Source organism: Orycteropus afer, unplaced genomic scaffold (genome assembly GCF_000298275.1).
Source record: "Orycteropus afer afer isolate SDZICR_OR568_19922 unplaced genomic scaffold, OryAfe1.0 scaffold00997, whole genome shotgun sequence".
Taxonomy (NCBI): Eukaryota; Metazoa; Chordata; class Mammalia; order Tubulidentata; family Orycteropodidae; genus Orycteropus; species Orycteropus afer.
In genome coordinates, this window is record NW_006922584.1 from 306,331 (window position 1) to 330,330 (window position 24,000).

The 24,000-nt window shown below is 42.0% G+C and overlaps 1 protein-coding gene across 1 annotated transcript; it reads left to right on the forward strand.

Annotated features, from left to right (window-relative positions):
* Window positions 1-1,258: 1,258 nt before the first annotated feature.
* On the forward strand, window positions 1,259-17,158 carry MTCH2 (mitochondrial carrier 2). Its single transcript, XM_007958502.2, has 13 exons — window positions 1,259-1,345; window positions 3,716-3,800; window positions 3,989-4,095; window positions 8,865-8,891; window positions 9,079-9,141; window positions 10,724-10,781; window positions 11,027-11,078; window positions 11,487-11,546; window positions 12,639-12,732; window positions 13,522-13,569; window positions 13,900-13,967; window positions 15,173-15,248; window positions 17,072-17,158. The coding sequence occupies exons 1-13, from the start codon at window positions 1,259-1,261 to the stop codon at window positions 17,156-17,158; spliced, it is 912 nt and encodes a 303-aa protein (XP_007956693.1).
* Window positions 17,159-24,000: the final 6,842 nt, after the last annotated feature.

A 24,000-nucleotide genomic window follows, 5' to 3' on the forward strand; every position in this document is an offset into this window, starting at 1 on the left:
CTCTGGTAGCGTAGTGCCTAAGGCACTTGACTGCTAACCAGAAGGCTGGCAGTTCAAACCCACCAGCCACTCCTCAGAAGGAAGATGGGGCAATCTACTTCCATAGCAATACTGCCTCGGAAACCCAAGGAGAGGTCGCTATGAGTCGGGGCCGACTCGACGGCACATAACAACAACAACAATGGTTCATTTATGCAGTAAATTTTGGGGGCACCTACTATGTGCCAGTCACTGAAAATACAACAGGAAACAAAGACTGTCATGATCCCTGAACTCACAGACTTACATGCCATCGGAAGGGAAAAACAACTAATATTAGACAGTGAAATGTGCTAGAATACAGGCAGCGGGAAGTAAGAGATAGGAAAATTTAGAAAGAGTTTAGAATATGCATTTGAACTATAGTGTTGGCAAAGAATATTGAATAGGCCATAGACTGCCAGAGGAACGAACAATCTTTCTTGGAAGTACAGCCAGGAGGCAAGACTTTATCTCCTGCACTTTGGACGTGTTACCAGGAGGGACCAGTCCCTGGGGGACATCATGCTTGGTAAACTAGAGGGGTCAGCCAAAAAGAGGAAGACCCTCAAAGGGATAGATTGACACAGGGTTTCCAACAGTGGGCTCAAAATAGATTGCGGGTTGGCGTAGGACCCGGTAGTGTTTTGCTCTGTTGTACATAGGGCCTCTATGAGTCGGAACTGACTTGAAGGCTAACAACCAATTTAGATAGAGTGATCAGGGAAGGCGCCTGAGAAAGTGCTATTAATTGAATGAGTGAATGGCAACCTGCTAATGTATTAACTAGATTTTGTTGGCCAGTTGGCTGCTATGGCTCTAATGCTGAATAGCCTATGTAGATTATGTCCAAAGGGCAAGTGCAGACGCGAAGCACAAAGAAGAGTCACTTTAAATTCTTTCCATATCTCTGACCTTGTCTTAGCTGTCAGGGTCACACCCCCCAATTACCACGCCCATTCTCCTTCCGGACTTCCGGCCTGCGTATACGCAAGAGAAACTACAGAACGCATGCGCCCCTCTCCCGTTCAGCCCCGCCCCGACCCCTGCGCCCGCTCACGAGCGCTTGCCGTTTCTCTGGGAGGGGCGGTGGGCGGAGACAAGGCCAGCAGGCGCGCGCCCGTGCGCGCGCGCGCGCCGCGGGCGGGTCAGTGAAGCCGGCTGCTCTGGCACGTGATTCGGGACCGGCTTAGTCGCTTGGTGGCTCCATCAGTCTGTCCGTCTGTCCGCGGGTGCCATCATGGCGGACGCGGCAAGTCAGGTGCTCCTGGGTTCCGGCCTCACCATCCTGTCCCAGCCGCTCATGTACGTGAAGGTGCTCATCCAGGTATGAGTCGTCGCCATCCCCTTCCCCGCCTGGCGCCCTGTTGGATGGTCGCTGCCCACGGCGCCTGGGGGTCCGCTCCAGTCTTCCTGGGCCTTCAGTCTCCGGAGCTGCTGCTGCTCCTCCGCTGGCCCGATCTTCCCCGCGGGGACAACTTCCACCGTCCCCGAACCCTCTTCCGGGCCCTTCACGAGCTCCCTTCCCCGCCAAGCCCGCTCCCTCTCCGGTAGCCAACTGCCACCGTGCCCTGCGCGGTGGCTTCTCTGAACTTTGTTTTTTCTTCCCTGATGTTGATCCTGGCCGGTCGCCACCGAGAGCTTCCGCACCCTCTCCTCTCGACCCCTCTGAGATTAGCGTTCACCTCTCTCCCAGCTCCCTTCCCACCAGGAAAAAAAAAGAAAAAACAACCAAAAGCAAGATCGGAATATTCAGTTGAAGACATTTTAAATTGGAGCGGAAGTTCAAACCCATAGAACCAAGATTTTGTTCCCCCCTCCTTTTTTTTTTTGTTTGTTGCTTTTACTGCTGCTATTCTGTTCCGAGATTTTAGCACCAGATATTTAGATCAACACAAGGAGCTCATTCAGAAGTGGCGCTGAAGTGGTTGCCGAGTCTAATTTCGGAAGGATCCATTGAGCGCTCTCCAGTAGCCACCCATGTGGTTAATGACACTCAAAGTCACATTTTCCTGAGCTAGAAATCAGTTCAGTGATTCTTAGCGAGAATAGGTGTTAGTTTCTGGCATAGTGTGAAATAATTCTTAGATGATGTTTCATATTTGCAGGCAAGGAGGGCAGGTTTTCACTGAAGATGGACTGCCAGACAGTGTTTTCAATTCCTTTTCTCGATTTTCCCATGATGGGCAGGTCATTCATTTTTAAAACCTTAATTGAGAGTTTCAAACCTTAAGTTGACATAATTGTGTCAGGCATTGTGCCAGGAGAGGGGGCAGTTTTCTTGGAATTCCTGTTCTCAAGGACCTGGCAGTCTACCTTTCTGTCAAAAATTGGCAAGATCCCAGGGAGGGTCACGTCTTTTATTCTTGAGTTGATGTTAATCCACATTATTTGTTGCTGAGTTGACCTATGTTGATTCAGATTCCATATGTAAAAAGGCTTTTGTAAAATTAATTATTAGAACCCAGAACTTTGATTGAAATGTAGTTTGACATCTAAAACAGTGAGAATTGGCACATTTGGGGCTAGGTGGCATGTGACATAACAGCATTTTGCAGGACAGCTGGTATGATGGCAGTACTTCTGGAGGCAGGATTTTATAGTGACATAGTTCTTGTCTAAAAACTTGAATATCCCTAATTCTGATTTCACAAACGTATGTGTTGCCAAGTATCTCAGAGGTTTTGGTGAAATCCCCAAATACTCAATTTTTAAAAATATTTGCCCAGCACTTTTAGCCAGCTCAGGCAAGTTAATTGAACCGGTTAGGAATTGCAGCAGTAGATTCATTACTGGGTTATATAGAATCATTCTCTCAAGTATCCCTTTGGGACTAAAAATCCTGAATATATTGTAGAAATAAAATAGTAATCACTATTTTATGACTTCTTTAGAGGTAGAAGTCCATAACTCTAAAACGGCTTTCATTAATTGCTAATGACAGTCTGTCCATCTAACATGAACTTGGCTTGTAATTATTTCACAAGTTAATTATCCAACTATATCTCCATTTGCCTCTGAGAGCTCTGTCTTGCTAGCAGATTGGCAGTTGATACTGGCTTAGGATGTATCTTCTCAGTTTGTCCAAAATTTTAAAATACCCTAGATATTCTTTAAAAACTTTTTTTTTTTTAATTGTGATTTTGGTGAAAGTTTACAGAGCAAAATCACTTTCCATACAGCAGTTCACATACACTTTGTCTCATGACATTGACCACAATTCATCACAATGCAACAGCTCCCCTCCCACTTCCTCTCTATAGTTACCTCTTCCCTGTGTCCATCCCTCCATGCCCTCCTGCCCTCTGAGCTGTCTCCCAGTGCATAAGCAGCCCTTCTTTCTCCCTTGATTGTTTTCTCCAAGGGATCTCTAAAAACTTTTTGAGCCTCCTCGGTAAACTGTAGCTTTCCTAACATAGAAGTTCCTTTATTCTATTTGCAGTTTGATATTAGTCTCTCTCAGCTACATAAAATTTGAACCAAAAGGAAGTATGGAGTTTATTGAAACCAGTCTTACCATTCAATAAAATAAAGAAACTAACAACGATGATAGTTGATCATTGCCTTGGAAAACATACACTGCATTTTTACTTGTGTTAAAAATGTTAACCCTGATTTTGTTCTTTATTCAAGACCTTGCAACCAAAGAATTCTTGGGAATATTGCTTAGTGTTGATAGATTTCCTTGTTTTTAAAGGTGGGATATGAGCCTCTTCCTCCAACAGTAGGACGAAATATTTTTGGGCGGCAAGTATGTCAGCTTCCTGGTCTCTTTTGTTATGGTAGGTGTCTTTGATTTATTTAGAATTTGATGATGTTGACGACTGTGATATACAGAATACCACCCCAAATGTATAAATGGCAAAGAATGCATGTTTCCTTGAAATTCCCATGGAACCATTTCATCCGGAACTGAAATTCCCATGGAACCATTTCATCCAGAACTGAAATCTCTGCCCTGTGTTCTTAGCACAACACATTGCAAGCATCGATGGGAAGCGTGGGCTGTTCAAAGGCTTAACTCCACGACTGTGTTCAGGAGTCCTTGGAACTGTGGTCCACGGTAAAGTGTTGCAGGTGAGTGGGAAAGTGGTCATCCCATAGATTTCGATGACCTTTTATGCATCGTTTGTTGTACTCATCAAGAGTGATTCAAAGATATATTACAACCTTGGGCATTCCTCCTTTTAAAAAGCATTATCCTAAAATACCTATTCTTAGTTTTATCCAGGAAACAAGGAGCATTCTTGTAAAATGAAGTAGTTGATTTTGAACTATATGACCTTCTTTTGAACTATTCATTCTGAGAAGAAATTAAATACATTCACTTAATTGGTTTCCTGTATGTTCAGTTTATTTCTTTGAAGGAGGAAGAAGCTCGATAAAAACACATTTTCTTCCCTGAAGTTATTTTCCTCCTATTTCTAGTGTTACCCTAGTAAAATGTTTTCTGTTAAAAACTTACCAACTCACTATGTTCGAGTTGATTCTGACTTGAAGCAATACTGTAAGGACAGGGTTGAACTGCCCCATAGGGTTTCCAAGGCTATAAATCTTTATGGAAGCAGGCTGCCACATCCTTCTCTCGCAGAGCAACTGGTGGGTTTGAGCAACTGGACTTTCGGTTTGCTGTCAAGTGCTTTTACTGTTGCGCCACCAGGATTCCCTAAAAACTTCCAAAGTAAACGTAATAGTGTTGTGGTTATGTACCAGGGGAGAGAGAGGGACTGTGGCCTGCAATGAGGGCAGTGATTAACCTAGGTCAAGGCTGTTATGAGTATTTGCTTTTAATTAATTTTTATACTATACATTCATGTTTTGTATGCTACTCTGTATGTGTGTTGCGTGTCATAAAATTTAAGTTTGAGGGGAAAACAAACCCTTACCAAAGTGACTGTCAGCTGCATGATAATGGTAACTTTTGGAGAGGCGGGGAAGGCATGAGGGGTGGGACTTCCAGCTATCTGTGGTGTTTTATTTTAAGACCTTAAACAAAAAGAGCAAAATGTTAACATCTGTATAGTGTTGGTGGATACATAGGTCAGTTATTTTCTTCCTTTTCTGTGTGCTTGAGATGTTTTTGTTACATTTGTTTGTTTCTTAGTGATCCTTTTGTTTCTCTGGCTTCTTTGCACTTCAGATGCAGAAGCTTATCATGTAATTTTGGTGGTACTGGTTTCTCTGTTGACCTATAACAATATAGGCCTACTAAATGAACCCTTAAGGCAGTGTTTGGGAAGTGGCTCTGCAGACAGAGTTGTCTTTTGCTGTGTTGTAAGGTATTGGGGATTAAAATTCTGTAGTACCAGTTAGAACAGTCCAAGGACGGTTGTTCAGCATCAGTGTGGTTGAGAGGATAAGACTAATGGGTTTTCTTAATTATTCTGTCCCCTAGTGGCACCAGAGGCTATCTTATCCTCTGTGCTGTGACTCAAATGTGGCCATGCACGCTAACAAACATTTTCACCTTCTGCCATGTATTAGATAGGACAGACACCAACTCATTCTAAATAGTACTCTGTACAGTCTCCATTGTACTCTTTTAGGCTGTAATATTTCCTCAATAATAATGTTTCATCATCTGCTTGGCTTCCGTTTTAAATTCTCTTCAACTTCCATTGATGTGAGTTAGATCCGTTTTAATCAGTTCCTCACATGGAGGCTGTTACATTCTTCAATCCTTGTGTTCTTTATACCTACAGTCTCCAGGTTAGGTGTGCAACCTATAATTGTGAACAACCCCCAGGAAAATTTGAGGTACCTTCAGTGATTCATGGGAGCTCTAGTGGCGTAGTGCCTAAGGCACTTGACTGCTAACCAGAAGGCTAGTGGTTCAAATCTACCAGCTGCTCTGCAGAAGGAAGATTAGGGAATCTACTTCCCTAAAGATTTACCACCTAGAAAACCCAAGGAGAGGTCCAGTCATGGTAACAAACAGAAGGAGCATTATCACAATTACTGCATTATTATGTGAAATATATTTTAGTGTATCTGGAAGTGGGTTTTTTTTTTTTTTTAACTTTTTTTTATGTATAGACAGGTAAATTATATGCAATACACTAACAAACGTTTGACTAACTGACATTAGATACGAACTTTTCTGACTTAACATACAAATTCAACTTAAAGACAGACTCGTTCATAATCCAGGGACTGCCTGTATTCGTACTATAATGCCTGTAAACTGAATCTAGATGGATCCTTTGAGGCGGCAGATAATGGTGTCTTACTGGGCCATTGTTTTTGGTGGGCTGATACTGCCTTTTCTTTTTTAGCCACCCCTTCTTCTGGGCTCAGTGAAAGTACGTTGCCATTGCCTGAGTGGGACGTACATGTACGTTGCCATTGCCTGAGTGCCTGAGTGGGACGTACATGTACGTTACCATTGCCTGAGTGCCTGAGTGGGATGCACATATGGAAAGGCAGTTCTCTTGTACTCAGAGAGCTTTGTGTTTAGGGTTAGAGCACAAATGAAATTACAGCCTGAGACCAAGTTCCTTTGTGTAAAGGGAAAGGAGAAGTAAAGCAAAGGAGGTAAAAACAGGTGCCCTGAATGAGTGTTTGAAATGCAGCCAGATGAAATATAACAGAGATTTGTACCACAGTTAGTAGCAAGCACTTCTGCAGTCAAGAAGGAAGACCTATTCTGGGTTGGGGAAACGGTTAACCTTGACAAGGGTACTGTGTATCTGAACAAGAGTTAAGTTAAATCCATTCAGCATAACATTGAAGAGACAGCTGGACAGTTTTATTGATAGGATAGAGAGCAAAGGCTGAAAATAAGCAAGAATTTTTAAAGAGATCTGGAACTCTTAAAATTCATTCTAGCAAAGGACCTAGAGTTTGTCCAAAAGAGGTCACTTTGCTTAATCTTTACATTTATTTTCTTGCCTGTGAATTTTTATTTTTTAAAATTTTTGTTGTGGTTTGGGTGCAAGTTTACAGAGCAAATTCATTTTCCATACAGCATTTCATACACATTTTATTTCATGACATTGACTGCAGTTCCCCACAATGTAACAGCTCTCTTCCCACTTCCTCCCCATAGTTACCTCTTCCCTGTATCCGTCCCTCCCATGCACTCCCACCCCATCCCCAGGTATCTCTCTGTACAAACACTGCCCTTCTGTTCTCCCATGATTGATTACTGCAAGAAGTATATCTACCTGAAGTAAATGTTCACCCCATAAGCCTATTATTTGGCTGGAAGCCACAGGAGTGAGTTCAATTCCAAACTGGAAGGGTGGCTATGGGCCAAAGTCTCAGGGGTCTCACCAGGCTCATCAGATCAGCAAACCTGGTCGGGTTTTTTTTTTATGATTTTGAGTTTTGTTCCATATTGTTCTCCTACTCTATCCAGAATCTCCTGCACCGATCCCCCTCCAAGTGGTTGACAGTGGTATCCAGGCACCATCTAATTCTTCTGGTCTTATGGTCATATATTGCCTGTGAATTTAAAAAAATAATAATAATCCTTTTTACAAAAATATTGTCTGGTTTTTAAATCTGGTATGACTAGAAAGTAATAAAACAGATTATTATGCAGAACAAAGAAGAATGAAGAAAACCAAAGATGCGTGGAAACAGTTAGTCCAAGGGACTGGTATACCGTGCGATCCTCAGCCTATATAACTATGAGACCAGAACTAGATGGTGCCCAGCTACCACTGTCAGCCAATTGCAGGGGAGATCTTTGTAGGAGTTTCTGTACAGAATAGGAGAACAATGTGGAATAAAACTCAAAATCAAAAAGAAAGGGAAGGGAGAACAAGGTTTGCTGGTCTGATAGAGCCTGTTGGAACCCCTGAGACTGTGGCCCCTAGCTGCCCTTCAGGTCTGGAGTTGAACCCACTCCTGTGGCTACCAGCCAAACAAAAGACAGACATATGAGCTAAACATTTATATTAGGTAGATACACTCCTTGGAGAGATAAATCATGGGAGAATAGAAGGGCTGTAGATGCACAGAGAAACAGCTTGGGGGGGGTCTGGGAGTGTGTGGGAGGGAAGGACACGGGAAGGGGTAACTGTGGGGAGAAAGTGGGAAGAGAGCTGTTGCATTGTGGGAAATTGCACTCAATTTCATGAGACAAAGTGTATGTGAACTGCTATATGGAAAATGAGTTTGCTCTGTGAACTTTCACCCAAATCACAATAAAAATTAAAAAAAAAAAAAAAAAAACTTCTTGTTATGTAATCAACTGTCTGATCCTTTTCATTTCACCCAGCCTACCATCCATTTCTAAAATACCCTAGAAATACTGTTTCTTCCAGTATGGTCTGGGCTCTGGCTATGTTCATATTCTCTGAAAGTTGGGTTTCTTTTCTTTTTCCTCCCTTGCTTGTTTTAGTAACAGACGATACAAAAAGAAAAGTGAGGCAATTTCAGCTCTTCAGACCTATTAACACCAGTTCTCTGCTCTTCTGTACAATGAAGGCAAGACTCTTGCCCTAATTTGGTCCTGGGCTGGTATTTTCAGTGAGGATAGTAGGAGCCCTGGGCTGTGTTTTTGCCAGCTTATTTCCGGTTAAACCTCTATGTTTAATAAATAATACTGTGATTTTTCTTCTGTTTTTAAGTAAGGGTTTTCATGCACATTTGCTTGTTCCTGTAGCTGACCAATATGTTAAACTTAGCAACAAAGCTATCTTTAGAGAGACTTATTTCCAGTTGATTAATGAGAAGTAGAAGTTAATTGGAGATTTGTGGCCAAAAAAAAAAAAATCTTTAGCTATTTAAATTCTGTCAGTAGAGTTTTCATTTTATGTCCTCTTTCACATAGCACTGTAATAGCCCTAATTATCCTTTCTTTTCTTTCCTCTATTTTTTTTTTTTTTTTTTGGTAGCATTACCAGGACTGTGAAAAGCCTGAGGTACGTTGGGGCCGATTCTGTGGGGGCCCCTTTCCCTTGCATGTTACTGCCTTTCGGTCCTCTTCAGGAGGGGGGCCATGCATTCAGTTTCCGTTTAATCTCAGTGGATATTGGCATATTCACCACCAGTTGAATAGTTCTCATGAAAACCATCATGATCTCTGTTCTCTTTTATTTTGATTTTCAGGAGTTAGGACCTGGAAATGTACAGAAAGATGTCTCCTCTTCCTTTGACCGAGTTATCAAGGAGGTAAGAGATAAATTACAGCTGATGCTCTTTCCCTGAATCACGTGGTCTGCCATGTGGTAGTTGTGGAGTCAGCACCATCAGACCTGTTTGCTCAGTGTCAGTTTAAATGAAATTGAACCTTCACATTCATGTGGGCTTTACTACATGTGTAAGGAAAAGGGGAGCTCTGGTGGTGCCGTGGCTAAAGCATTCATCTGCTAAGCAGAAGGTCAGCAGTTCAAACCCAGCAGGTGCTCCTTGGGAGAAAGATGAGGGAGTCATCTTCTGTGAAGATTGATGATTAGAAATCCTGTGGGCAGTTCTGCTCTCCTAAAGGGTCGCTGTGACTGGGAATGGACTCCGTGGCAGTGGGTTAGGTTTAACATGAAAAAGAGAAGCCAGGCTCACTGTTAGGGTTAGATGTATTTTGGAAAGGAAACTCATTTTACCCGTTCATTTCTTCTTTAAAATTGTAAAGGTTTCTACTGAAGGCTTCTAATAGAATTGAAAACCTCTGGCACAAAAGTCTTCAGGTAGTGGCCAGGCCCATTGTGTGTTAGATGTTTGTATCCAGAAGTGCTTTTTTCTTTTATGACATGAATCTAACTTGGGAGTGTTCTCATCACTCATTTCCCACCCCATCTTCTGCCATTGGAACATCTTCATGCCTGGCTTAATGTAAGACTTTCAGAACTGCTCTTTTATTTCTTAGTTTTTACATTGTCCAGTTGTCTCTAATGAGGCCACAATCGCTGCCTTTAAAATATATGTATATTTGAAACATTGCTAAAAGTCTAAACCATCAGGTTAATCAGCTCTGTTTTCTGAAATTTTCATGAAGTGCATTTGTTCACAAGTAGGGATGCATGTATTAATAATGCACTTTGTGTTCTTAACTTTAGTTAGCCCACAGGATCTTCTCAGAACCACCATTGAAGTAGCGGGGAGGAGCCTCTTAACTGACAAAAGATAAGGTTTAAATGCAAAAGTAAGTGGCAGCTAGACCTGCTGTGTTTACAAACCTGGGATCCAGCTCCAAGTATTGTAATGTAATTTCCTCTACTCCCTCCTTACAGAGGACTGGACTGGATAGATAAACTAGGAGAAATACAGCAGCACAAAAATACTGCACAGTTTTAGGATTGTGGTGGCAAATAAATCAGAGTTGCTCTGTTCTCCCCAGGATGTTGATACAGAGTAAAGAGCCTGATACTTCTCTCACAACTTTTAATGCTCTACATGCAAATCTCATAGTTTATTCCAGCTCATGGATGATTTGCTGGTGACTCTCCCTGTGTCTTTGCTTTGTTTTTCTTACCTGTAAAATTGAGGAAATAACAGAGCCTGCTTTGCAGCGATATGACTCTTGAGAAGATATAATTCTTGAGAAGTAACTGTAAGAGGACAATGAAAGCCATGAGTGAGAGGTATGGTTGAATGGCAGCGTATCATATTGCATTCTGCTGCAGCTGCTCTCCTGACTTCAGGGCAGGAGCACTGTGTGGCTTACTTAGTACATATACGATACCACCCCACATTGCTTCTCATGAAGATTCTAGTGTCATTTATTTAGATTTCAGAAGTGTGTGTTGATTGTTTGTAGACAACACGAGAGATGATGGCTCGTTCTGCTGCTACCCTCATCACACATCCCTTCCACGGTATGTTTGCAGTTGATAACTGCAGTCTGATTCCTTCTCTCTTTACAACTGGATCTCTCTTGACATCCTAGATGGGTTGGCATGGGAATTCACTAAAGTGCCTTTCCTGTGTGTTTTTCTGTTTGTTTGCTTGTCTTGGCTTTTATCCCATTCATCCAGAGTATCTTAGGTGCAAAAACCATTTTTTCCCAGGGTTATCAGGACGTATCTCAGCCTAGTTTTAAACATCTTTCTCTTTGTTCTAGTGATCACTCTGAGATCGATGGTACAGTTCATTGGCAGGGAATCCAAATACTGGTAAGTGTTTTTATTTTTAAGTATTCAAGATCTGCTGAAGCCAAACTAAGAGAATACTACTCAGCATTTGTATGAGGCCTTAGAGTTAACAGAACAAATTCATGTGTCTGAAATCAATTTGATCCTCACAAAAAAACAAAGCAAAACAGTACAATAGGAGAAAAGTGGGTTTGGGCAGGTTTAGGAACCTCTGCAGGGTCTCAAGCCAAGATTCACTGACCCTGGGGGTGACTGCACCGTTGCCTTGTAATGTCTTCATCTCTGTCTCCAGGTTCAACTCTCTGCAGTGTAAGGGGTGCAAGAAAAGTAAGGGGGTGTATAAATTGGACCTTGCCAAAAGTGATCATTGAAATTTTTTTTTCTTCTAAAATAATTTTCATGTATTTTACCTTTCCTTCTGGTACTTAGTGGACTCTGTGACTCCATTGTAACCATTTATCGAGAAGAGGGCATCCTAGGATTTTTTGCGTGAGTAAATGTTGATTTGTGGGGATGTGATTTTTGTGTGAATAGGAAACTTTATCAAAAGTGAGGACACTGAATCTTTGTTTAGTCCTTGGGGAAAAAGGACTATTTTGTTTACATCCCTTCTGGTTGAAATGCTCTTGTTCTAAAGATTCCAAACCTTTACTTCTGGACATTTAAAGCATTTGAAATGAGGGGCTTTTTGTTTGTTTGTTAACAATTGAATCCCCTCCCTTCTCAATTATATACATAAAATTAATTTTCTAAAAAATGGAAAAAACATTAAACATGTATTTACCTTATCCTGAGAGAAAGTTCTTGCATTGATATTAAATTCCCTTGAATATACTGTGGGAGAACTTGGGCTCATACTCTCATTTGTATTTTTCACTAAATGGGATTTTTACATTTTCCTACTGTTTCCACATATTTGATTTTATTTGAGCATCATAAATACTCTGTATGATAAGCGGGACAGCTATTATTATTCTCATTTTATAGATGGAAAAAATACTGATGCTCAGGAAGTTCATTTGCGGCCGGTCACGTAGCTGATAAATGACGGTGCTGACCTGTGATCGCCGGTCTTCAATCTGTGGGAAAATGTTCTTCCCGCTATTCCAGGCTGCCTTACCTAGGTCACCCAGGCCCTGGAAACTTGTCCTTGATGTCTCTCAGCTATTTCTGTGTTTGGACCATTCTCACTTTGTAATTTTTCTCAACTTTTGTCCCGCCAGATTTGAATTACCAAGTAGTTTACCTAAAACCATACTTCAGTCTCTTTGTTATAGTACCTGGCAAATTTTTGGCCTTCTTACTTACAGTTATTAATAGTAAGGGAGCCACTGGCCACAGTTCAGAGGGAGAGAGCTGAGCTGCATTTTGAAAATGAGAACAAAAGTCATTAGTGATAAGCCTGGGTTGCAGCTGTGTTAACTAGAACATACCAAGTGAGAGGGCTAGATTCTGGCACCCAGTGTCTTTTCAGTTCTCTGCATTTTAAAATCCAATTTTATGAGAAGTGTTTATACTGAGTGGACTGTCTTTTTCCTGATTATATTTCTTGGTTCTTATTTTTATTGTTTCTTCATGTAGGGGTCTTATTCCTCGCCTCTTAGGTGACATCATTTCTTTGTGGCTCTGTAACTCACTGGCCTACCTCGTCAATACCTATGCACTGGACAGTGGGGTAGGTGTGATCTTGATGAGATGTACTGATGTTGACTTTATTGTGTTCTGTAGACAGCAAGGTTAGCTTCAAAGCAAGATGACTCCAGACTGACCATTATGTAGCTCAAAGTCATCAGTTGAGTTTTCGGAGTCTAATGGAATGATCCATACTGTTTGCCATAGAGACATGCACCTTAGCAGCCCCTGCCTGGGGTGTGCAGGGTATGCCCAAGAGATGTGTCGCTGCTGCCATGCTGTCAGAAGCTCACTTCTTTCTGGGTGTCTAATTTTGGGGGGTACCGTGAAGCAGAGGAACAGTTTCGTGGTGTACCTGAGGGTTTTCATCTAATCCAGAGTGTGAAGGAGATTACTGTAGTGGATGTTCTAGAAACCTCAACCTGAGAGGTTCTGAGAATCAGCCTACACACCAACCGATGTGACTAGATCCACGTTGTACGCTTCAGAGACTGATCTCCACAGTGTCTAGGACCAAGCTAGGCATATAGGTAGTGAATTGTCTTATATGCTGTAAATACAGTTTTCCAGGGACTGTATTTCTAAGACATGGGAAAAGGTTACCAATCTTAGTTGCTTTTGTTTTTGAAATCCTGAGATTGCTACCTTTGGGCCTAAACCATCTTAGCCTATTATGAATTTGTCTGTTATGGTGAATCTGTTTTATCATTAAAATTCATTTTAAAGCTGTCAAAGTAACTGATACTTTGGGTATAGAATGTATCGGTAAGGGACAAATGGCTGTTAACATCTTGAATTTCTTATTCCCGTAAATGCCTTCTTCCTGTTTTAGGTTTCCACCATGAGTGAGATGAAGAGTTATTCTCAAGCTGTCACAGGGGTGAGTTTTCTTAATCTTCTTAACCTTCTAGGAATAGTTGTAGGTTCTTTTCTTTTTGTTTTTTTATTATTAATCTGGCCTGTGTTACCACTGCTTTAGAGCAGCCACATGTCCTGCTGGAAAGTCTCCCTAATGTTTATTCATGTTTGTCAGAGGTAAGGATGACCCTGAGTCCCTGCCTCTCACTACTTAGTCACGAAGAAGCAGCTCATGTGGTTTGGTGCTTTTTTCTTTCAAAGGGGGTATAAGGAAAAGAACAAAATAAATACAATTGGGAATTATCTAATAACTTAGCTTTCTTTCTTTTTTTTTTTTTTTACCACTTTACAGTTTTTTGCCAGTATGTTGACCTATCCATTTGTACTTGTGTCTAACCTTATGGCTGTCAACAACTGTGGGTAAGTGCCTTGCATTTTTATCCCAGTAGTTGGCTGCCTGCATTTCTGACAGACGGTGCAGTCCTGGTGGAAGTTTGGGGAGAAAAATGCAGTAGAATACTAGTCGATTTCCTTGTTTATTCTTCAGTATGCCTCCTGCAGCAGTAATAGCTGTTTATATTTAGAAGTAGTCATCTCAAATCCTTTTTTTGGAATAGAAAAGAGCACAGATAAATATTTCTCAAGTACATATAAATAGTATGTGGTTGCCAACAGTATAGATCCTATCCTCAGAAAGGCAAAATAACTAACAAGTTATCCTATTTTCACATCTTTTTCTTAAAAAAAAATCTTTACCTCTTTTTTATGAACATTACAATAGCTGTATTGGAGATCTATTAACAACGTCTACCTGTTTTTCCTGGAGAATTTCCTGGAGAAAGTGAGTTTTTAAGTAAGAGAAGTAAGAAGTAAGAGAAGTAAAAAAAAAGAAGAGAAAGAAATTTGGCCTATGGGAAATTTATTAACCTTTCACTGTAATGGCTGAAAAGGAGGAGTGATGGTGGGCTCCATTGATTTCCAACTTCTAGATGCTAGATGACTTTACCAAGTGGAAGAGAAATTTTACCTTTTGATATAATTCAAACCAATAAGATCTCTGGCATAGTACGCCATTAGACATGCCATTGTTTTCAAACAAGGTATCAAATAGAGAGCTGGGGAGAGTTTGGAGCAGAGTTTCATGATCACATTACATTCTGTTTGTGATTTTTAGAGCAGCTGCCACTGACTGGCCTGGAGCCTACTTGAAGGAGGAGTTAAATTTAGAGAGGAAGTGTTATGGGTTATACCTGAGTAATTTTCCCCACTGTTTAGATCCATTGTCATACTTAGGTTTTTTGTGAACACCAGTTAGTTTTTAAATCTCCTTTTTCTGTTCTTTAATCCCATAATCACTTTGTTTCAGGTTTTCATTTGTCCATAAGTGAAAAACCTAGATGTTTTAGAAAATCCATAAATGATTGGTGTTTCTGTTCATTGATTGAAACCTAAGTATATGGAGGAAATCTTTTGCTGCTCAATCTTTCCCCTGCTCCAATACAGTTTGTTTCATTAGAACTAAAATTGCCTCTCGGGGAGCCTTTTCAGTAGCAGAATACTTGGACAATGGTTTATCAAACTCTTGAGAGAATGTTTTGAGTAGTTCATATTGTTTCCTATTTCAGGCTTGCTGGTGGATCCCCTCCTTACTCCCCAATATATACTTCTTGGATAGATTGTTGGTGCATGCTACAGAAAGAGGTAATTTTCTCTCTCATTTTGTCTGTTTTTGTTTTTGTTTGTTCTTAAGTAATGTCATTGAAATCCCAGGATATTTCTTGTGGCCCACCCTTGAACTGCCAATTCCTGTCCTTTACAGTGTCTTGTCTGTGTCTCACTGGCGTAATAATCCAATGTGTTGCTCAGAAATCAGCAGCAGGAGTGATGAAGTGAGAATCCCTGGATGTGGTCTAGAGCCCACTTGAGTGATCACGTTCAGGTTACAGATAGGGCCCAGGCAGATGGTTGTCCTGATGGTTAAAATGATGGGTTGGATTGCAGACTCTTTTTTTTTTCTCCCAACCTCTTTTTCTTTTTTTTTTTTAACTCTTTGGCATCTCCTTATATAGTTAAGAGTTTTCACATGATATAGGTGGAGAAACTGAGAAATAAGATGTTGTATATTTATGGCAAATTATTTGTCACAGTAGTAGAGCTGGTCTCTTACTTCTAGGCTATTGTTATGAGTTTGCCCAGACTCCAATTTATTATAGTTAAACCTGCCAAAGCAAGAACCTATGTAAGGCAGAAACCTGTCAGAGAAGGAAAATGCAGGTATTTTCTACTGATAGAAATAGAAAGGTGGTAAGACTGCTGTACCCTGTCAAAGGCAGAAACTTGTGAGGCCTAGAAAAACAAGGCAGTCCTGCTGAATTCTGCTCTCCCAAGTTTCACGGTATTTGTTACTGCTATGAGGTATGTCATCTGCAACTGGAAGGTCTTGATCAGCCTAGGCAATGCTTCATTAGAACTAAAGTAATGGATGGGCTGTGAGTTAAATTTAGGATGGCATCACTTAGAATGACCGTCAGTTTAAAGCTGTTTTTGAATGGGAAGCACTTTTTGAAGGATTGCAGAAGAAAAAAGCTCTTTGTTGTGTTATTTTACAGCACTAGTGATGTCTCTGAGAAGGGCTTTGTTCACAGAGCCCAGGCTTCACCAGCCTGCACTCGAATTGAAGAGTCTAAGTGCTGCTGTGGCTGTTGCTGCTCGCCGTGCGTGCCCAGCAAGCCCCCGTGTGAATCTAAGCTAGATAGAGTGACCTCGATACAGTCCTGACACTAGCGCTCAGGGTTTCATTCTTAGTTTTATGCTCTGTGTGAGACAGTCTCCTGCTGTGATCCTCATTTCTTTCCCTGCTTTCTATTAGGATATCATCGACTTCCTTAGGGCACAGATGGGCCTATGAGTGCTTAAGACAGCAGCAAATCTTTATTGGCCATTTACTGTCCATCAGGCATTGTGCTAAGAGCTCTCTGTATCAGCTCATGCAATCCTCGAAGAACCAGAAGAGACTAGGCACTGTTATTTATCATCCTCCTTACCCAGATGAAGAAACTAACTCAGAGCAGCTAAAATAACTCCAAGTACATAACTGAAGGTCACACTGTCTGTGTTTGGGCTGTCTTGACTTCATTCTGCTCAGTTAAGCTCACATTACAAATATCCTTTCAAGACCTGGCCATTTCACTAAAAAATAAATAAAAGCTAGTACTTAGTGAGTGTTCAGCACTGTCCTAGATATTGACTCACTTGGTGACCCAGCTAGCAAGTGGCAGAGCTGCTGTCCATACTGGGCCTTCTGAGTAGGTCTTCCCTTATCCGTGAGGCAAACTTGTAGTTTAGTTTGTTAGTGCCACGGGAGCCCAGCGTGGGTCAGAGAATACCGATTCCTACTCTGTGGTGTGACCCCAGTTTGGTCCTGTCTGCCGGAAACACACCCCACTGAATCTCACTGTGCTGATTTGGATTGGCAACTTCTTCCTGCTATACTTTGTGTTTTTTGTTTTTTGTTTTTTTTTCAGGGAAATATGAGCCGAGGAAATAGCTTGTTTTTCCGGAAGGTCCCCTTTGGGAAGACTTACTGTTGTGACCTGAGAATGTTAATTTGAAGATGGGCAGGGACAGTGACATTTCTATAGTCCCAGATGCACAGAATTATGGGAGAGAATGTTGATTTCTACACAGTGTGGCACGCTTTTTTAATAATCATTTAATCTTGGGAAATGGAGGTGTACGGTGTCTGCCTTTTTTTTGTTCTTTTTCCCAACGCAGCAGATTTTACCACTGAGGTTCCCCCCTATAGTTACTCGGAAGTGCAAACTTTTGCTTCAGACTTTATCTTATTTTACTTAAATAGGAAAAGAAAAAAAAAACAAAAAACTTTCGCTTCCCTAAAGGTACTACAGGCAAGGTTGTCATGAGATTTTAGTCTCAATTTAAGATTTTGTAAAATGAAGAGTAGAATCCCAAGAAGAAATAGAAAATAATTTCATAAAACCTAAGAAGACTAATAAGGCGAACCACGTAAGAGGTTATGAGTTATCTTCCCTTGGGCAGACCCTAGAGAGAGTGCAGCTTCTGTGGATTTGGCCTCCTGTCGGAACTCTGTGTCTCATGCTTCAACAAAAGTCAGTCACAGGATGCGCAAGATTTGGGAAGAAACTGTAATGACTTATTTTTCCAAAAGAAATTCTTGTTTTCACATAAAATATGAAACGCAAATACTGCAGTGGTAATTATTACACCATTCTAACTGTACATAATTTTTTTCCTTTCATTTTTTGTTTTCTGTTTGTTGTTGCGGAAGGTGAGTAGTTTGTTTTCCATCCTCGTGACACCCTTGGACAGTGTTTCTGTAACGCTGCGTCTGGTCCACAGGGTTGTTAGGATGTGGACCACAGCGCATGACATACCCTCAGGCATGTTAACAAACCTTCACGGGAAGAGGCGAGCACTGTAGGAGGGAGGAGGGAAGGCCCAGCTCAGGCATAAAGCTCCTACTTCACTCAGGCCTTTTAAAAGCAGGTTAAAACGCTGTAAAATGAGAAAACCTGTTTCCGCTTGTTTAAATCATTCCCTGGGACATTGCCAAATGAGTAAGCACTTAATTTGCTCTTGTCAGACTTCTCTCCCTCAGCGAGCAGCACCCGTAATTTTGGGGGCGAGTGAGCATGCAGGGGTCTCCTCCCTCCTCCTGGGTTCAAGAGTTAGCCTGAAGCTCCAGTAGCTCATCTTGAAATGTCTTTGATGTCTCTCACTTTGTCTCAAAAAGTAATGTAAATTTTATATTCTATTCAATATTATCTGCATTTGTTTTAATATAAACATGTTTTGCATTACTTTTTTTTCCGAAAAAAAAAAAAAAAAATTCAAAAGTAAAGATGATCTGGGAAAATGTGCCATGTTTTATTCTGTGGCTTCTGTGCCTCTACTCCCCTGCCTGTCCCTAGTTGAGAAGCATGTCTGACTGTGATAACCAGTCCACCGCTAGGGGTCGCCCAAGTTTTGGGGTTCCTCCTGACATGTAGCTTGGACTGCTGAGAAAGTCACCGAGCACTGGGATTGCTGAAAGTACTAGAGCAGTCATTTTTCCTGAGTTGCTATCCTGTACCTCATGGGAATAACATTCAGTCATATGTGTTATTTTACTGTTAACTGCATCCAAGCTCTAGATCCATTAGAAGTCCAATACCTATGGTCCTCTGTAAAATTTAATTATAGGCTATTAACATAATGAAAAATCTAAACTTTATTCAGGGATTAGTAGATGCAGGTAGATGCTCTTAAGATACGTATGTAAGAAATAGTGAACTGACTCAGTAAATAACCTAAACTAAGATAAAGGTTGTTAGCTAGTGAGCTGTGCCTAGGAACCTGGACACCTGGTATGTATTATGGTACCAAGCAAAATTGGCAGGAAGTATTCCCTGGAAATGGGATGATAATCGTAGCCTTGATTGAAGAAAAGAAGGGGTATCCTGGCACTTTTGAAGTGGCTGTAAAAATACCTGGGTGAGAAATCAACCTTAGGATGAAAGAAACTTTAAATGTAAACCCTGTACTCTCCCTATCTTCCTGCTTTTGCCTAAGCGCACCTTGACTTTGCTGCAATTCCCTGGTCCAGAAATGTCCTCTTTCCCTCTCCCTACTGAAGTTTTTCCTGTGCTATTAGACTCTGTGAAGTCTTTTTGTAACATCTCTCATGATCCTCCAACCAGGTAAGGGCTTTGCCTCCAAGTTCCCTCCCCCAGCACCCAGTTCTGCACCGGTTGCCATCTAGCCAAATTGACAAAATGGAAATTACATCTAAATTCAGCGTATACACGGAAGTGGCCGCACTTCTCCCTGAGTTGGAAATTTATGGAGAAAATGTATTCAGCCCTTTAAAACAGGCCCATTGAAGCATCAGCCTCCCTGGGCTTTATAGAAAACCTGGCTGCTCAAGTCGTAGTCAGGAAAGCTGCATGGCAAAGGCCAGTTGAAGCTGCTGTGGCAGGTAAGGGAGCAAGAGTCCTGAGGGTGCTGGCGTCTAGGTCTGTCAGTCGGCTGCAGTCCTCTTACCTCTGGTGCATAGGCGTCTCCATTGTAGAAATAAAATGAGACTCGGGTTAACTCACCAAAACCATACAGCAAGGAAGTTGTTTCAGAGCCAGGTTCAAAGGATTAGCAGGTTCCAAGCACGTCATTTGCTGCTACGTGGAGATTATGAAATGCAACTAATACACAAATTCATCAGAAAGTGCCTCCGTTTGTAGTCATAGCAGAGACAAAGACCCAGCCTCCCACAGAGCAGAGTTGGGCTTTAAATGAGGAGAGACTTACTGCTGCTGGGTATTAGAAATACATGAAGCGACTGAAAAAGGAGGTGATCACCGTTACTTTTCTAGACTATTATGATGGTTTATGCAGATGAAAAGCTCAGTTGCTGTACAGGGAGAATGATTTCTAGAAGTACTGCTGGTCCAGTGTTGGGAGAATACCAGTTCTTGTCAGTTATCTACGTGTTAGTTCCTCCAATGGATGCTTCTAGAACATCCTTGTAGATGGGATGAATTCATTCAGGCTGCCTCCCTAACTACCATAGTAACTTCTATCTTGGGTTTTTTGTTGTTGTTGCAGTTAAACAAGTTGGGTTTATTAGTCATTGCAACAAGGGAGAATGCGTATCCTGAAGAACTATGGGGAGTCTCAGTAACAGGGTGCTGTTGTTAGGTACCACTGAGTCAATTCAGACTCGTGGCTACTCCATGTAACAGAAGCAGTGCCCCAAGGTTTTCTTGCCTGTAATCTTTAGACGCAAGTTGTCAGGACTTCCTCCCATAGAGCCACTGGAGGGGTTCCATCTGCTACCTTTTGGTTAGCAGCTGTGCACTTAACCATTTGTTTTTCCAGGGATCTTTAAGAGGGTGTTAATAAAATTTCTTTTTTTATTATTTTTTATTTTATTTTGATTTGGGTGAAGATTTACAGAGCAAATTCACTTTCCATACAGCAGTTCACATATACTTTGTCGCATGTCATTGACCATAGTTTACCACAATGCAACAGCTCCCCTCCCACTTCCTCCCCATAGTTACCTCTTCCCAGTGTCTATCCCTGCATACTCTCCTGCCACCTGAGCTGTCTCCCTGTGCATAAGCAGCCCTTCCTTCTCCCATGATTCTTCTCTCCAGGGCATGTGTCTACTTGAGGTAAATGTTTAACTCACATGGCTGTACTTTGTTTGGCTGGAAACCACAGGTGTGGGTTCAATTCCAGACCTGAAGGGCAGCTAGGGGCTGTAGTCTCCGTGGTTCCACTAGGCTCTATTGGACCAGCAAACCTGGTCCCCACCTTTTTTTGCCTCCAAATGATTTTGAGTTTTGTTCCACATTGTTCTCCCTCTCTATGCAGGATCTCCTACATCCCTTCCAAGTGGATGACAGTGGTAGCCGGGTACCATCTAGTTCTTCTGGTCTCATAGTTGTATAGGCTTCAAATCAGATGGTGTACCAGTCGCTAGAACTGATTGTTTCCATTAACTTTGGTTTTCTTCTTTCTTCTTGACGAGGAGAGACCCATCATTGCATCTAGATGGCAGCTTGCTAGCTTTTAAGATCCCAGTCGCTAGGAACAATGTTTTGTATAGTATGTTATGCCAATTGAGCTTGATGTCATCTTGGGGTTTTTTGTTTTGGTTTTTTAAAACATAAACGATGATTTATATTTGATCTCCTTTTCGAGATTTTTTAATGTAAAGATGTTACATGTGACCGTTTTCCCTCACTCTGTTTGATCCCTCGTGTTATTTTCTCTTCAACCTGATGTTTGCCTTGGAGGGAAAGTTCTAAACGAAAAGTTCTTTTGCCACTACCCAAAAAATAGCTTCTCTTGAGATTGTCTCAGATGGGGATGAGAAAGATGGTATGTACCAAAACTAATTTGAATGATTAGTTTTCTAAAGCAACTGAGAGTGTTTTCCTTCCAGCCACCTTTGTATGAACCAGCTTCTCACCCATTTGCTGCCAGGTATGTCTTGGGGAAGCCCCTTAGCACTAGATGAGTGGTCCCTCCCACATGCACACTTGGGGGCTGCAGTCATCTGAGAACCTGTGGTTGTGAGAAAATCACATTTTGCCTTGGTCTCCTAAGAGGATTTCTCTGTAGTCTGGGCCCCAGATCTCTTGTCTGGGACAAATCAGGCAGATTTTGTGTTCAAATTGCACTTGCTCTGGAACCAATTCATTTCAGGCCAGAAGGGAAATGTTTTCAAACAGATTCAGATTGGTGCTAAACACCAAAATATGGCTAGAGGACAGTACTTTAAAGAGAAGCCAGCAAGGGGAGGGGAGAGGCAGAAGTGTGACCTGGAGGTGCTCGGTTCACGGCTTCCTGAGAGAACAAGTGATCAAACTAACTTTACTCTCTCATTGTCTCCAAGACAGCAGACAAGTGAGAGAAGCTTCTAGCACCAACCTCTGCCTCACTGAGGCAGCCAAAAGGAAGGGGTATCCTCTGGTAACTCCACATTTCCATGGAAACTACTAGGCATTGCTGTTTATTTCCAGACAGTAGCGTGAGGAACCAGAGGTCACTAAGGACAAGAACCAGAGTTGCATCTTCTCTCATTTTCTATCCAGTCTGAGGCCCTGCCCTCCTGACTTGAAAAAGTCTGGTGAGAATGTCCTTGGAAACAGAAAAGGGGTGAAACTGAAAACAGTGGCGCCGAGCCTCCCTTCAGACTGCTGGCCTCCTGCTGGGGTTGAATTTGGTGTCTGATGCTTTTAAATCTCCCGAGGGGACCACACTAGAGATCAGAGCACAGCCTTCAGCTAGGAGGTGTGTAGCCGCTGCCAAGGCCTGTTCTAGGAGCAGGAGAGGAAGCACAGATATGTCATACCTCTCCCTGTTCTCCATGGAGCCTGGTGTCCACTGAGGGAGGATGCATTATGACAAGAGCATAAAACACTAGGAATGTTGGGAGGATTAAATGAAACCGTCTGTAAAGGCACCACGCCTGGTACCCTGGTAGAGGGTCCTACTGGCGTTCCTGTTGTACCAACGGTATATGCTGTGAGAAGTTGAAACTAAGCACCCTGGGATTCACAAGCGAGGAAGCTCACGTCCAGTTGGGGGACATCAGAGAAAATTGCACAAAGCAGAGGCATTTGGACTGAATTTCAGGGATCGTAAGGACACTGGAAGGCAAGATGGAGGGACGGGAACACAGCAAGCTGTCAGGTTTGATTTCCAGCTCTGGCACCACCTGCTTGAGACCGTGGGCAAGTTACTTACCCATTTTAAGCCTCAGGCTCCTCACCTGTAAAATGAGAATACCATTTCTATTACTGGAATGTTAATTTTTTTTTCACTGTTTTTTTAATTGTGATTTGGGTGAAAGTTTACAGAGCAAATTCACTTTCCATACACTTTCACTACACTTTATCTCATGACATTGACTACAATTTACCCCAGTGCAACAGCTCCCCTCCCACTTCTTCCCCATAGTTTCCTCTTCTTTGTGTCCATCCCTCTATGCACTCCTGCCCCCTGAGCTGTCTCCCTGTGCATAAACAGCTCTTCTATTCTCCCATGATTGTTCTCTCCAAGGAGTGTATCTACCTCAGGTAAATGTTCACCTCCTATGCCTGTCTTTTGTTTGGCTGAAAGCCACAGGAGTGGGTTCAGTTCCAGACCTGAAGGGCAGCTAGGGGCCATAGTGTCAGTGGTTCCATCAGGCTCTTATCAGACCAGCAAACCTGGTCTTTTTGTTTGTTTGTTTCCCAAATGAGTTTGAGTTCTGTTCCACATTGTTCTCCTGCTCTATCCAGGATCTCCTACATAGATCCCCCTCCAAGTGGTTCACAGTGGTAGCTGGGCACCGTCTAGTTCTTCTGGTCTCGTAGTCATGTAGGCTGAGGATAACATGAGGTGCCAGTCGCTTGAACTGATTGTTTCCATGAATCTTTGGTTTTCTTCATTCTTTGCTCTGGATAAGGAGAGACCCATCATTGCATCTAGATGGCCAATTGCAAGCTTTTAAGATCCCAGTCGCTACTCGCCAAAGTAGGATGTGGAACAATGTTTTGTGTAGTATGTTATGCTAATGGAGCTTGATGTCCTCTGTGACTATAGTCCTGAGCCCACAGGTCCAATTACTTACTTCCTCTGGGAAGCTGGCTGTGACCAAGAGGTGACTACAACCTCGTCTCTTGTCAGCTCTATTATACACCTGGGAATTCTTACGGAACATACCAATACACTTACAGAAACATTGTCTGCCAACCCTATACATGGTCTTGGGCATTGGAGTGCTAAATTTAGCACAGTGTCTGGTACATAGTAAGCATTCAGTATCTAGTAGCTAATGCTGTTTAAGAATTGGAAGGGGAAGGCATAGTTAAGACGTACAGACAGTAATATGAGCAAAATTACAGACTTAGGAAAGGCTAAAGCCATTGAAGGCAAATGT